General features: G+C 40.0%; 1 protein-coding gene across 2 annotated transcripts in view; it reads left to right on the top strand.

The window, feature by feature from the left end:
• Positions 1–265: 265 nt before the first annotated feature.
• Positions 266–14,165, top strand: part of WDSUB1 (WD repeat, sterile alpha motif and U-box domain containing 1) — a 73,194-nt gene continuing 59,294 nt past the window's right edge. The window contains exons 1-4 of one of the 2 annotated variants that reach the window (XM_037140443.2): positions 313–398; positions 818–1,007; positions 2,756–3,183; positions 11,556–11,740. In XM_037140443.2, the coding sequence (XP_036996338.2) occupies positions 2,786–3,183; positions 11,556–11,740 (583 nt within the window). In that variant the 5' untranslated portion in view covers positions 313–398; positions 818–1,007; positions 2,756–2,785. Of the gene's footprint in view, positions 399–817; positions 1,008–2,755; positions 3,184–11,555; positions 11,741–14,165 lie in introns of both variants that reach the window. The other variant, XM_053655164.1, reaches the window with a different exon arrangement.

The raw sequence follows: 14,165 nt of genomic DNA, 5'->3' as shown, positions 1-14,165 counted from the left end.
GCCGGGGACGGACGCTCCACTGAGCTACACCTGTCCAGGCTAATCGGATATTTAATAGTGTCTCCTTTAAAACCATATTTCAGGCACCCCCTAGACCTTAGGACCTCTGCTTCCTCAATCGGGAAAAAACTGCAACGAAAAGACTCTTGCCCGATCTGGACTCGTAGTTCCGGAGCCAGAGTTTAGAGACCGCCCCTTTAGAGACCGGAAGAGCACGCAGGCGCGGAGACGCGGTCCGCCCTCGGAGGCGGGGCTTGTTCTCGTGCCACGTGTTTGCGCGGGCGCCAGCCCCGCCCGCCGCACCTGCGCTGGTCACGCCCTCGTCTCACCTGCGAGTCCTTAGAGCAGCTTCTAGAGCAGCACTTGTGAGCGGATCAGTCGCAGCTTTGGTCTTCCAGGTGAGAGGGGCTGTGCCCTGGACCAGTTTAACTGTGGCGGCGGCGGGCGGAGGATGGCTGCTGGGGTCAATTTGCCGAGCTCCACACTCGGGGTGTCAGAACCCCCGGGTTCTCGGCGTCTGGATCTCGGCGCGGCAGGAACGGGCCCGGATCTTGGCGGGAGGGAGGTCCTGTTACGCGGCTTCTCCCCGGTAGCGGACTGGGGCGTGCGGCGTTGCGTGGGAGCCCCAGCTGGGCCCGCGCCCGGAAAGGCCGTGAGCGCTGGGCACCAAGGCTGCCTCCCTCCCGGGTCGCTCAGTCCGCTGAGTTCTGGCTGGTTTCAGAGTTGGGCAAAAGCTTGGGACCTGCGTGCGGGAAGAGGAAGTCCTGAGCTATATTTGGGGAGATTTTTGGCATTTTACGTGTTTGCTTTGAATTAGATGGTGATTCATGTGTTGACACCGGAGAGTTAACTCGGTTTGTTCGGGTATTGAGCCCCCGGCGTGACAGCTGAGGCATTATTGGACACCCACACACCGAGGGTTGAGAGTGCTTTCCAGAATAAACTGGCTGATTAGATCTCTTCCACTGTACGGCCTCTAACTGCAAAGGGAGCTGAGTGCCACAAAGGTGAGGAAGCCAAAGTTTGTTTGGATAATTATGTATGCACGTTTGCATAATTGGGATTTTGGAGTTCGCCAGAAAGTACCATCGGATCTTGATCTTGCTTGTTTTCAGTGCAAAAATACAGGCGATAACGCACCAGGATTTTATGTGTTGGGTGGGGGGGGAGAGAGAGACGCTTTATTGGAGTTTATGTTTGAAAAGAGGCTGAACTTTTGGGGTAAGATGAAAATGGGAAAAGTCGCCCTCCATCTTTTTGTAGGGTTTTGTGTAAATAGGATTAGAACAAGAAATTATGTATTTTACAACCCAAGGTTATACCTTTCCCTACAGGGCTGATTATTAATTACTTCATTCTACACCATTTTTCCACTGTCAGATTTTTTTTTAGAATTGATAGTTTTATTTTAAATTTTATCATTTTGTGTTATGTTCACATAATATGTCAATGCTAGAACTCCCTTGGGTTTGAAAAGAGTAAATTTCCAACAAATATTTATTTGAGCACAGAATGTGCCTGACACTGTTTTACATGCTGTGAATACAGCAGGGAGCCAGATGGACAAGACCTCTGCTCCTTTAGAGTTTACATTCTAATGGGGAGAGACAAATAATAAGTACCCATACTTTGCCATGTATAATGAGCAATTTTTGCCCAAATTTTTGAGGGAAAAATAAAGATGCACATTATACATGGGTGTAATGATTGCATATGGGCGTAATAACAGATGTAATAATCCTGTGTATAATGCACACAAGAGCACATCATGCACGACAGAATACAGTACATCAGGTGGTGGTAATTGGTACACTGGGGACTGATGTGCTGGGCTAGAGAGTGGCTGCTTTAGATTGGGAAATCCTCTCTGAAAAGGGACACTGACATGGAGATGTAAATGAGAAATAGGATCCCAAAAGACAAGGGAAGAGGGTTTCAAATTAAGAACACCACTTTATGAAGATCGAAGACCCGGAGTCTTTTTGACCAGGGAGGCTAGAAAGAAGTGAGGAAGAGGGAACGTGGCTTTGTGAGCCCTGGTGAGGAGTTTGGATTTTATTATGAGTTTGTCACCTTCCTTCCCTTGGTTTCCTGGATTTATTAATTTGGTTCTTCACCTCAAATCTCTTACATCATTTTATCCTTAATTACACAAGATGACAAACCATGACATCAGTAGTTTACCCATTGCTACTTACACTGAGTAAAACCGTTTGTTAGCTTTTATGAGTGAACCCCACAGTTCTGCATCTTAAAGGCAGAGCATTTGCCTTGGTTCCATCCTGTGGAAGGAGCAGCTGAGACAGTTGGTTAAAATAGTGAAAATCTTTTTGAGTTGGAGATGAGCAAATCTAGAACAAGGCAATGTGGACAAGTAGTGAGTTAGGGGCAAGTCTTCAAAGGTGAAATGAATACCTGAAGTTTTAGATGTTTAATGTCAAGGCAGTTTGAAGTTGTTTGACAGGGTTCATTTTTAGGAGCGAATGGAACTTAATTGGCATGGCATTGTCACCGTGATCATTATCAGAGGTTATGGTCTTATAAATGTGGGGTTTTTTTCCTCTCCAAATTACCCTTATCCCTGGTATAATAGACTGCCCTTTAAAAATATGAATACAGTGAATTTTTTAAGCTGAATGTTTTAGCTTTCAGTGAAAAAATTCTTAAGTTGATTCTGGCCCATGTCTATCTATGTATGGATTTGAGTTGGATTTATTTGCTTTCAGGGATGAAGTAACCTTTATCAATTTTAAAGTTGCAGGATATTTTGCTTCAAGGGAAGAACATGGTGAAACTGATTCACACATTAGCTGATCATGGTGAAGATGTCAACTGCTGTGCCTTCTCCTCTTCCCTTTTGGCTACTTGCTCCTTGGACAAAACAATTCGCCTGTACTCCCTAAGTGACTTCACTGAATTGCCACACTCTCCATTGAAGTTTCACACCTATGCTGTTCACTGCTGCTGTTTCTCCCCTTCAGGACATATTTTGGCTTCATGTTCAACAGATGGTACCACTGTCCTGTGGGATACTCAAAATGGACAGACATTGGCAGTGCTGGAACAACCTCGTGGGAGCCCTGTGCGGGTTTGCAGGTTTTCCCCAGACTCCACTTGTTTGGTGTCAGGGGCGGCTGATGGAACTGTTGTTTTGTGGAATGCGCAGTCATTCAAGTTGCATAGGTATGACTGTTTAAACCTTTTCTGTCTTCAATCCTTTTAATATGCCTAACAAAAAAAAAAAACTATTTTGATGACTAAGAATCAGATACTTTTCAGACGTCGCAAAGAAAAATATTTTGACCTGTCTTCTGAAGGTCATAAAAACAGATATTTAGTGTGATTCTTGTAACAGATTGGCTGGACTCTTAGAGTTTTCCTCTGTTTTGTAAAATAAGGATTATTCTTGTTAGACTCTTCTGTATCTTTACAGTGAGAGTTAGGCAAAGAAAACAGTCTTTTGAATAAGATTAGTAACTTTAGGTTTTATTTTTGTTAGTAGCTCATTGGCTCAAGTGTTCTCAGGGATAAAGAGACAACTATTTCCTGACTAGGATTCTTGCTGGGTGGGGGACCACACCCAGAAGAAAGCGCCTTGTGATTAGAGTGGCACCACATGACCATTTCTTAAAAAAAAAAAAAAAAAAATCACCTGAAAACTCCTTTTGGATAAAAATACATCAGTTAATTTACATGAGTGATTTTCTGTTGAAACTTAACATTAAAAATATGTGCTTTTATGTTTTATGTGGTGGTGAGATGTTTATAACAAAATTTACCTCTTTCAAGTGACATTAAGCAAATTAAATCATAAACATTTAAATGTTAACAATTAGAATAGCCTAATGTACCTTCTGTTTTCTGTACCCCTCAACATCATTCAGAGCACAAGTGCCAGCTGGTAAACAACTGTTGCTCACTTAGGTTTAGGTCTTTGGGTTGAAGAGGTAATAGGTTTCAGGTGGTGTTAATGAACTGTTTAAAGAGAAAGCACTGAATAAAATGTAAGTTATATTCTATGAATGAACTACAGCTGCCAGCTAAGAAATCTTTTTTTACTTATCAGGTGATGAATTCTGCCTTTATAGGATTAGTTCCCTGGTGTATTGGGTTAGCCAAAAAGTTAATTTTGTTTTTTTTTTCTGTAAGATGGCTCTAGTAGTGCTTAGTTGTCTTTAACTTCATTTGAAACAGTTTTGTTTGACTGTATTGTGACAGCTGTCATATCAGCTTGCATTTTTAAAAAACTTATCAAAATTGGTGAATTTTTGTGTAGCCATTTTAATATTGAAGATGAAAGAAAATATGCAACATTTTTTCATATTATGCTTTATTATTGGATTGGCCAAAAAGTTTATTGAGTTTTTCCATAAATTAAAAGACACATTTTTCATTTTTACCAATAACTGTTGATTTGGATATTTTGAGTATGTTGGGTATCTCCCATGTGGTCTAATGTTGATTGTTATCAATTAATCTCTTGATCGCTATTATTTTCACCTGGTCTCCCCGACTGTGGAGCATCATCCAGTGACAAATCTCCAGCATGAAACTTTGCAAACCACTTTTGACACATTTGATCCATACACTGCACAGATCTTTTTTTTTTTTGCATTTGAGTTGCAGTCATGTAAACCAGTTGAAGTTGATAGCAATCAAATCAAGACATTAATTGAGAGCAGTCAACGTTATACCAGGCGGGAGATCGCCAACATACTCAAAATATCCAAATCAGTAAAGTTATTAGTAAAAATGAAAAGTGTGTCTTTCATTTTACCGAGCACACCATATGGTCTTTTTGGCCAGCCCAGTACACTATGTGACTGATGATGTAACATGATCCACGAAAATAGATTCAAGCACTGGCTGGGACTCTGCACTAATTGGTTTTTACTCGTTTATTTTCCCTGATTGAGAAAATGGTATGGCTAGCACAGTAGTACAGTGCTTCTTTATCTTCGCAAGATAATTTTAACTTGTTTACAGCATATTCCTTTCATAAAGCATCCATATTTGAAGATGAGGTGAAAGGACTATTGCTTCTGGGTAATTTTAAAACAAAAATTACCCATCTTCGACCCCAATCACGTGTTATTCAATAAAAATAGTTTTATCTTTTTATTAAAATATGTGACTATAGTTGATATTGCTGATTGTCATTGCTGTTGTTAACTTTTGGAGATTTTTAAAAAGATTTTATTTATTTCCAGAGAAAGGGAGGGAGAGAAATATTAGTGTGTGGTTGCCTCTCAAAATACGACCCTAACTGGGAACCTGGCCCACAAGCCAGGCATGTGCCCCGAGTGGGAATCGAACCAGCAACCCTTGGATTCACAGGGTGGAGCTCAGTCATCTGAGCCACACCAGCCAGGGCTGGAGATTTTTTTTTTTGTTCTTATATTACAGTTGTCCCCATTCCCCCTCCCCCATTACTCTCCCTTACCCTACCTACCCCCCCACTTCCCACATTCAATCTTCTCACCACCTCCCACTCCTCCCCCCATTGTCTTTGTCCGTCAGTCCTTTATACATGTTGTTTGACTGGTCCTGCCCCCTTCTCTACTTCCTCCCTCCTCTCTGATTACTGTCAGTTTGTTCTTTATTTCCATGTCTCTGGTTCTATTTTGCTTGCTTGCTTGTTTTGTTGATTATGTTCCAGTTAAGGTGAGATCATATGGTATTTGTCCCTCACCTCCTGGCTTATTTCACTTAGCATAAAACTCACTAGCTCCATCCATGCCATCCTGAAGGGTAGGAGTTCCTTATTTCTTTCCGCTGCGTAGTAGGAATCTGCTGTGTAAATGTACCATAGTTTTTTGATCCACTCATTTACTCATGAGCACTTAGGCTGTTTTCAGCACTTGACTATTGTAAATTGTGCTGCTATGAACTTTGGGGTACATAGGTTCTTTTGAATTGGTGTTTTAGGATTCTTAAAGTATACATCCAGTGGAATTGCTGGATCAAAAGGCAGTTCCATTTTTAGTTTTTTGAGGAAATTCCATATCATTTTCCACAGTGGCTGCACCAGTTTGTATTTTCACCAACAGTGTACTAGGGTTTTCCACATCCTCTCCAACACTTGTTTATTTGTTTACGATGGCCATTCTGACCAGTGTGAAGCGGTGTCTCATTGTGGTTTTTTTTTTTTTTTTAATATAATTTTTTTATTGATTATGCCATTACATTTGCTCTATTCCCCCCTCCCTTCCCCCTCCACCCTGCATACCCCTCCCCCCCCACTCCCCCTTTAGTTCATGAACATGTGTCTCAATTTCTTTAGATTCTGTATTTCCCCTACTATTCTTACCCTCCCCCTATGTATTTTCTATCTACTATCTATGCTACTTATTTTCTGTACCTTCTCCCCCTTCCCCCCCTCCCACTCCCCTATTGCTAACCCTCCCTGAGATCTTCATTTCTCTGGTTCTGCTCCTGATCTAGCTATCCTCTTAGTTTGCTTTTGTTTTAGGTGTGGTTCTTAATAACTGAGTTTGCTGTCCTTTCACTGTTCGTCTTTTTTATCTTCTTTTTCTTAGGTAAGTCCCTTTAACATTTCATATAATAAGGGTTTGGTGATGATGAACTGAGAAGCACTTTATCTGTCCTTCCATTCTAAATGAAAGTTTTGCTGGATAGAGCAATCTTGGATGTAGGTCTTTGGATTTCATAACTTGGAATACCTCTTTCCAGCCCCTTCTTGCCTGTAAGGTCTCTTTTGAGAAATCAGCTGACAGTCTGATGGGAACTCCTTTGTAGGTGACTGTCCCCTTAGCTCTTGCTGCTTCTAAGATTCTCTCCTTCATTTTAATCTTGGCTAATGTAATTATGATGTGCCTTGGTGTGTTCCTTCTTGAGTCCAACTTCTTTGGGACTCTCTGAGCTTCCTGGATTTCTCGGAAGTCTATTTCCTTTGCCATCTTGGGGAAATTCTCCTTTATTATTTGTTCAAATAATTTTTCAACTGGTGGTTGTGCCTTTCCCCCTTCTGGTACCCCTATAATTCGGATGTTGGAACGTTTAAAGATGTCCTGGAGGTTCCTAATCTTCTCCTCATTTTTCTGAATTCTTATTTCTTCATTCCTTTCTGTTTGACCATTTTTTTCTTCCTTCTGGTTCTCTCCCTTTGATTTGAGTCCCAATTTTCTTTCCATTACTATTGGAATCTTTTGTATCCCCATTCATTTCAATTAATTTAGCTTCCATATGTTTCTCTAATTTGTGGCTAAAGTCAACCAGTTCTGTAAGGATCTTTATAACCAGTGTTTTGAACTGTGCATCTGAAAGACTGGCTATTTCTTCATCGCTTAGATCTATCGGTTCTGGGGCTCTAAGTTGTCCTAGAGCCATTTTTGGTCTGTTCGCGCTGTTAAGTGAGCGGAGGCGAAGCCTTAGTTGTTTACCAGGACGGGGCGACCCAGGTCGCTGGTTTGTGACGCTGTGTGTGGGGGGGGGGTCAGAGAGGGAGCAATGGCGTTCCTCTCCGCTAGCCCAGCGTTTCCAGTCACTCCGCACGCATGGGGTTTATCCGATCGGTATTGCGCCGGGCTTCCCTTCTCACTGGCTTCTCCGCACGTAAATGCGCGCGACTGAGCGACCCACCGCGCCCCTTCTTTGTGCGCTCCGGCAGCCAGCTCGCTTCGCAATCGCGCGAACCGCGCACCGCCCCGGGAATTTTTCTTGCTAACCTGCTCCGCTGCTGGCCTGGCTCCTCGTACCGGTCCAGCCGAGTATCTAGTTGTCCTTTGGACTCCGTATTGTCGATTTTCCGTGTGGCTTGGTTGTGACTGCTGTTAAAAATAGTTGTTCTTAGATTTGGTTGTGCACAGAGGCGAGGTGGACCCTCCACCTACTTCTCCATCTTGGCGGAAGTCCCTCATTGTGGTTTTAATTTGCATCTCTCTGATGTCTAGTGATGCTGAGCATCTTTTCATATGTCTCTGGGCCCTCTGTATGTCCTCCTTGTAGAAGTGTCTGTTCAGGTCCTTTGCCCATTTTTTAATTAGATTGCTTGTCTTCCTGGAGTAGAGTCATGCGAGTTCTTTATATATTTTGGAGCTCAAACCCTTGTCCGAGGTATCACTGGCAAATATATTTTCCCATATGGTTGGTTTCCTTTTCGTTTTGCTGATGTTTTCTTTAGCCATGGAGAAGCTTTTTAATTTGATGAAGTCCCATTTGTTTATTCTTTACTTTATGTCCATTGCTCTAGGGGACATATTGGTGAAAATATTGCTGTGTGGAATATCTGAGATTTTCCTTCCTATGTTCTCCTCTAGGACTATGGGGTCATGACTTATATTTAAGTATTCTATCTATCTTCAGTTTATTCTGGTGCACCGTGTAAGTTGGTGGTTGAGTTTCATATTTTTGCATGTAGTTGTCCAGATCTCTCAACACCATTTGTTGAAGAGGCTGTTTTTACTTCATTTTATGCTGCTGCCCCCTTTGTCAAATATTTATTGACCATAGAGACTTGGGTTTATTTCTGGGCCCTCTATTCTGTGGCATTGATCTATGTGCCTGTTCTTATGCCAGTACCAGATGGTTTTGATTACAGTGGCCTTGTAATATAGTTTGATATCAGGTATTGTGATCCTTCTACTTTGTTCTTCTTTTTTTTTCTTTTAAATATATTTTATTGATTATGCTATTACAATTGTCCCAATTTTTTTCTGCTCTTTATCCCCACTCCACCCTGTACTCCCCCACTTTCCGGCATTCCTCTCCCCCTTTAGTTCATGCCCATGGATCTTGCATACAAGTTATTTGACTTCTACATTTCCTACACTGTTCTTAACCTCCCTCTATTTTCTACCTACCATTTATGCTACTTATTCTCTGTACCTTTTCCTCCTCTCTCCCCCTCCCACTCCACTGCTGATAACCCTCCATGTGATCTCCATTTCTATGATTCAGTTCCTGTTCTGTTGTTCGCTTAGTTTGTTTTTGTTTTAGGTTCAGTTGTTAATAACTGACTTCATTATTATTTTACTGTTCATATTTTTATGTTTTTCTTAGGTAAGTCCCTTTAACATTTCATATAATAAGGGCTTGGTCATGATGAACTCCTTTAACTTGACCTTATCTGGGAAGCACTTTATCTGCCCTTCCATTATAAATGATAGTTTTGCTGGATAGAGTAATCTTGGATGTAGGTCCTTGTCTTTCATGACTTGGAATACCTCTTTCTAGCCCCTTCTTGCCTGAAAAATTTCTTTTGAGAAATCAGCTGATAGTCTTATGGGAACTCCTTTGTAGTTAACTATGTCCTTTTCTCTTGCTGCTTTTAAGATTCTCTCCTTATCTTTAATCTTGGATAATGTAATTATGATGTGCCTTGATGTGTTCCTCCTTGGATCCAGTTTTTTTTGGGATTCTCTGAGCTACCTGGACTTCTTGAAAATCTATTTTCTTTGCCACATTGGGGAAGTTCTTCATTTGTTCAAATAAGTTTTCAACTTCTTGTTCTTTCTCTTCTTCTGGAACCCCTATGATTCAGATATTGGAACGTTTAAAGATGCCCTGGAAGTTCCTAAGCCTCTCCTCATTTTTTTTGAATTCTTATTTTTTTCATTCTGTTCTGGTTGACTGTTTCTTTCTTCCTTCTGGTCCACACCATTGATTTGAGTTCTGGTTTCCTTCCCATCACTATAATTCCCTGTACATTTTCCTTTATTTCACTTAGTGTAGCTTTCATATTTTCCTCTATTTTGTAACCATACTCAACCATTTCTGTGGGTATCCTGATTACCAGTGTTTTGAACTGTGCATCTGACAGATTGTCTATCTCTCTGTCACTTAGTTGTATTTTTTCTGGAGCTTTGATCTTTTCTTTCATTTGGGCCATTTTTTGTCTCTGTGTGGCTGTTACATAGTGAGGGGCAGAGCCTTAGGTGTTCACCAGGGCAAGGCAACCCACATGGCTACGTTGTGGCGTTGGTAAGGGAAGGGTACAAGCAGGAACAATGGCACTTGCTCAGCACTCTACCAGCTTTCAGTCACTTCCCTCGCTACCCACAAGTAAATTGAGCCCTTCGGGTGCTGATTGCCAGGTGGGTGTGGGTTTATGTACATTCTAGGACCCTGTGGGTTCTCTCCAGTGAACTCTCCTATGAGGTGGGGAGTTTCTCCCACTACCTCAACCCCCACAGGTATTTTCAGTCAGAGGCTTTGAGGATTTATTTCCCAGCACTGGAACCCTGAGTAGCACAGTCTGTCTCACTCTCCAGTTGTTCCTCCCAGTTTATCTGCACAGAAATGTGGGACCACCCCATCTGCCAGCTGCCACCTTGCCTGCCCTGGTCCTCCAGCTGCTGCCTTGCCACAAGTCCTCTCCTCGTGCCTGTCTCCACCCCTCCTACCGGTCTGGATGAATGTTTTTTCTTTAACTCCTTGGTGGTTTGACTTCTATACAGTTCAATTTCCTGGCAGTTCTGGTTGTTTTTTGTTTTTAAATTCATTGCCCTTTTTGTTGTGTGAGGTGGCACAGTGTGTCCACCTATGCCTCTATCTTCTGGCCTGAGAAGAACAGGCCAAAAGTCTGTTCTTCTTTTTCAAAATTGCTGAGGCTGTTTGGGGTTGTTTGTGGTTCCATATAAATTTTTGAAATGTTTGTTCTATATCTGTGAAATATGTCATTGGTACTTTAGTAGGAATTGTGTTGAATCTATAAATTGCTTTGGGTAATATGAACATTATGATGATGTTAATTCTTCCAATCCAGGAACATGGTATATGCTTGCATTTATTTGTGTCTTGCTTAATTTCTTTCTTCACTGTTCTGTAGTTTTCTGAGTACAGGTGTTTTACCTCCTTGGTTAGGTTTATTCCTAGGTACCTTATTTTTTTTTGCTGCTATAGTAAATGGAATGTTTGTACTAATTTCTATTTCTGCTCTTTCATTGCTAGTAAACAAAAATACCTTCAATTTCTGAATATTGACTCTGTATCCTGCTGTTTTTCCAAATTCCCTTATTAGGTCAAGTACTTTTTTGATGGAGTCTATAGGGTGTTCTATGTGCACAGTCATACCTGCAAACAATGACAGTTTTACCTCCTTTTTAATTTGGCTGCCTTTTATTTCTTTTTCTTGTCTGATCACTGTGGCTAGAACTTCCACTACTCTGTTGAATAGAAGGGTGACTTGTCTTATTCTTGATCTTAGTGGGAAAGTGTTTAGTTTTTGCCCATTTAGTATGATGTTGGCTGTAGGTTTCTCATATATGGCCTTTATTATGCTGAAGTGTGCTCTTTCTACACCCAGTTTGCTGAGTGTTTTTATCTGACTTTATAGGAAAATAATATGAAGATATGTGAACTTTGGTTTGAATTTCTACAGTTTAAGCCTGAACATGGTAGTTAAGATAATATGTAAATCATCTTAATTTTAGTAAGCAGGTTTCAGTTTATAGCATAAAATAATGTTTTATTTCTGTACACATCTTTAGCTCTTTCATTCAAGTTCTGTGTTAGCCATTTATCGAACTGTTGTTAGAAATTATAAAGTAAAAGATGCTCTGAAATGAAAATCCTCTTTTTTGCTTTCATTCCAGGTGTGGTAGTGTAAAGGATGGCTCCTTGGTTGCCTGTGCATTTTCTCCCAGCAGAAACCTCTTTGTCACTGGCTCCTCATGTGGAGATTTAACAGTGTGGGATGATAAAATGAAGTGTCTGCATAGTGAAAAAGCACATGATCTTGGAGTTACCTGTTGTGATTTTTCTTCGCAGCCAGTTTCTGGTTAGTTATTTTATTCTTTTAAGCATGAGTGAGTCCCATTTGTAATTTGTGTTCGACTTTTGGTTCTTTTATTCATTTTCATTTCATCAAACAAGGAACCTTTTAAATTTATTCCTTTTAGGGATCATCCTTCTCCTTTATGTTTTCACACTGAAGTTAGAAAGAAATAATTATGTGTGAAAGTCAGGCTCTTTAGTATCTGTACCGTTTTTGGCACGAGGTCTTTAAAATCTGGCCTGCGTATCATGTCACATCCCTGGTTGTCCAGCTCCGTGTCCAGTGTTCTGCAGCCGCAGCCTTCCTGGACAGCTCAAGTCCAGACAGTAGCAGGACGGCTGTGGCACTCCCCCGCTGGACTAAAGCGTTTTGATAGCCTTGTATTTATATTCTTTATTTTTCTTTACAGTTCTCAGAGAAGTATGATAATTTTTAATTATGTTTATTTATATAGATTATGTTTAATGGTGTTTTTCCTAGACAGAAAGCTCCCCGAGGACAGATATTGTTGTTACATAGTAGGCCCTGAAATAGAGAATGATGAATAAAATTTCTTTTAGTGGTTGAAATTTTTTTAATGTTTTAACATCATGTAATAAATCAGTAGATGTTCTTTTCATGAACCCATTCTTGTATGAAACAACCTACCTAGTTTAATTATGAGAACTTATTCTATTTTAAAGGTTTTATTTCTTTATTTTTAATGAGGGGGAAGAGAGAGACAGAGAGGGAGAGAGACATTGATGTAAGAGAGAAACACCAATCTGTTGCCTCTCCTATGTACCCCGACCAAACCCGCACCTGAGGCACATGCTCTAACTGGGAATCCAACCATCCTTTGCAGGATGAGGCCCAACCAACTGAGCAACACCGGTCAGGGCAATGATTTGTTCTTTTTATATATATAATTCTAAGACTTATCATTCTAAGTCCATCTTGCAATAGAAAAGAACCATTTCTTTTACTTCTATGGCACCTCCTGCAAATCTTATAGATACTCAACAAATCTTTGATAAACTATATAAAAGGAGGGAGATTTAAGTGTCCTTGTTGATTCTAAATTATCTGAAATGATTTCCAATTGAAATACCATTATTATGTTAATATTAGGGTAAAACTAAGGGCAAACTTGTCTCTAGAGGGATTGGCAGCAGTTGGGGCCTGGAAAGGTTCTTGAACCAGGTAGAGAATTCCAGGTGACATTCTAGAATAAGTGTGATACCCACATGTTTCACCTGCCTTTAGAGTATATTTTAAAGTATATTTCTCAGTATAATTTTAATCTGTTTCTTTTTAGTTTCTTTAGTTCAGCTTCTGTTAAAATAGATTATTAACCTTGTATAAATGCCCTGAAACAGATCAATATATACTTTAAAAGGAATTATAAGAATCTGTGGAAACTACTATATTTTCTTAAAAGACAAAGTATAATTTTAATTTGTTGTTTAATTGGTACTGTTAATATCAATAAGTACTTATGAGTTACTGACTCTTTTGTCTTTGATATTTTGCTCAAATAAGGAAAAAGAATCATTTGAGGATAAATGATCAATTTTCTCTAGTGTTTTTTTAAGCAACTCTTACATATCAATCAAATTTCTATTGCTTACAAAAAAGAGGCTGGCGTTGGTGGTACAGTGGTGAGCATAGCTGCCTTCCAAAAAAAAGAGCCTAATTTTTTTTATTTAGAAAATTTGTTTTTAAACTTTAATCCAAGTATGTCTTTCCTATTAGAGAGGCTTTGAGTAGGTATTCCTACTTACAAACAAAGCAGGCAACCTAGAAAGGAAGTTATAGTGAAAACATCACTAGACCAGGAGGAGGGACCTTGGAAGAAAATCTAGTTTGCATACAGGCACACCTTGGAGACCCTGCAGGTTCAGGGCCAGACCACCACAACGAAGCAAGTGAAATAGCGTGAGTCACAGTGTTACTGCTGATGGGGAGGGTCTTGCTCTCGGTAAAAAATTGTAAGCAACATATGTGAAATGCAGTACAGTAAGGTATGCCAGTAAATGGAGGTTGGATGTTAGCTTTTCTTTTTCAATTAGCGTTATTGGGGTAACATTGGTTAATATGATCATAAGTTTCAACTGTGTACTTCTGTGACATATGATCTGTGTATTACATTGTATGAAAACCACCCAAAGTCAAATAATCTCTCTCTACCCCTCTCTCTCTCATTCTAGTTTTTAAATTATAAAGAAAATTTGAGTTTTCTCAAATATTAAAATACGATTTAAATATCTTCCTGAAGAGAAGTATATATTTAAGCATTATATTTAGATATTGAGCATAGGCACCTTTTAAGCTCCGTATTTTTCCATTGTCCTAGCTGAATTCTCACTACTTAAACTTAATTAACCTCAAAGGACCTATTTGGTCAAACAATGAAAAAAAACATTTTTTAATGGAGTCTAGTACCTAA

This window comes from Artibeus jamaicensis, unplaced genomic scaffold (assembly GCF_021234435.1).
Source record: "Artibeus jamaicensis isolate MK-2021 breed Jamaican fruit bat unplaced genomic scaffold, CSHL_Jam_final contig_936, whole genome shotgun sequence".
NCBI lineage: Eukaryota > Metazoa > Chordata > Mammalia > Chiroptera > Phyllostomidae > Artibeus > Artibeus jamaicensis.
This window is presented reverse-complemented; position numbering and strand designations above follow the sequence as displayed.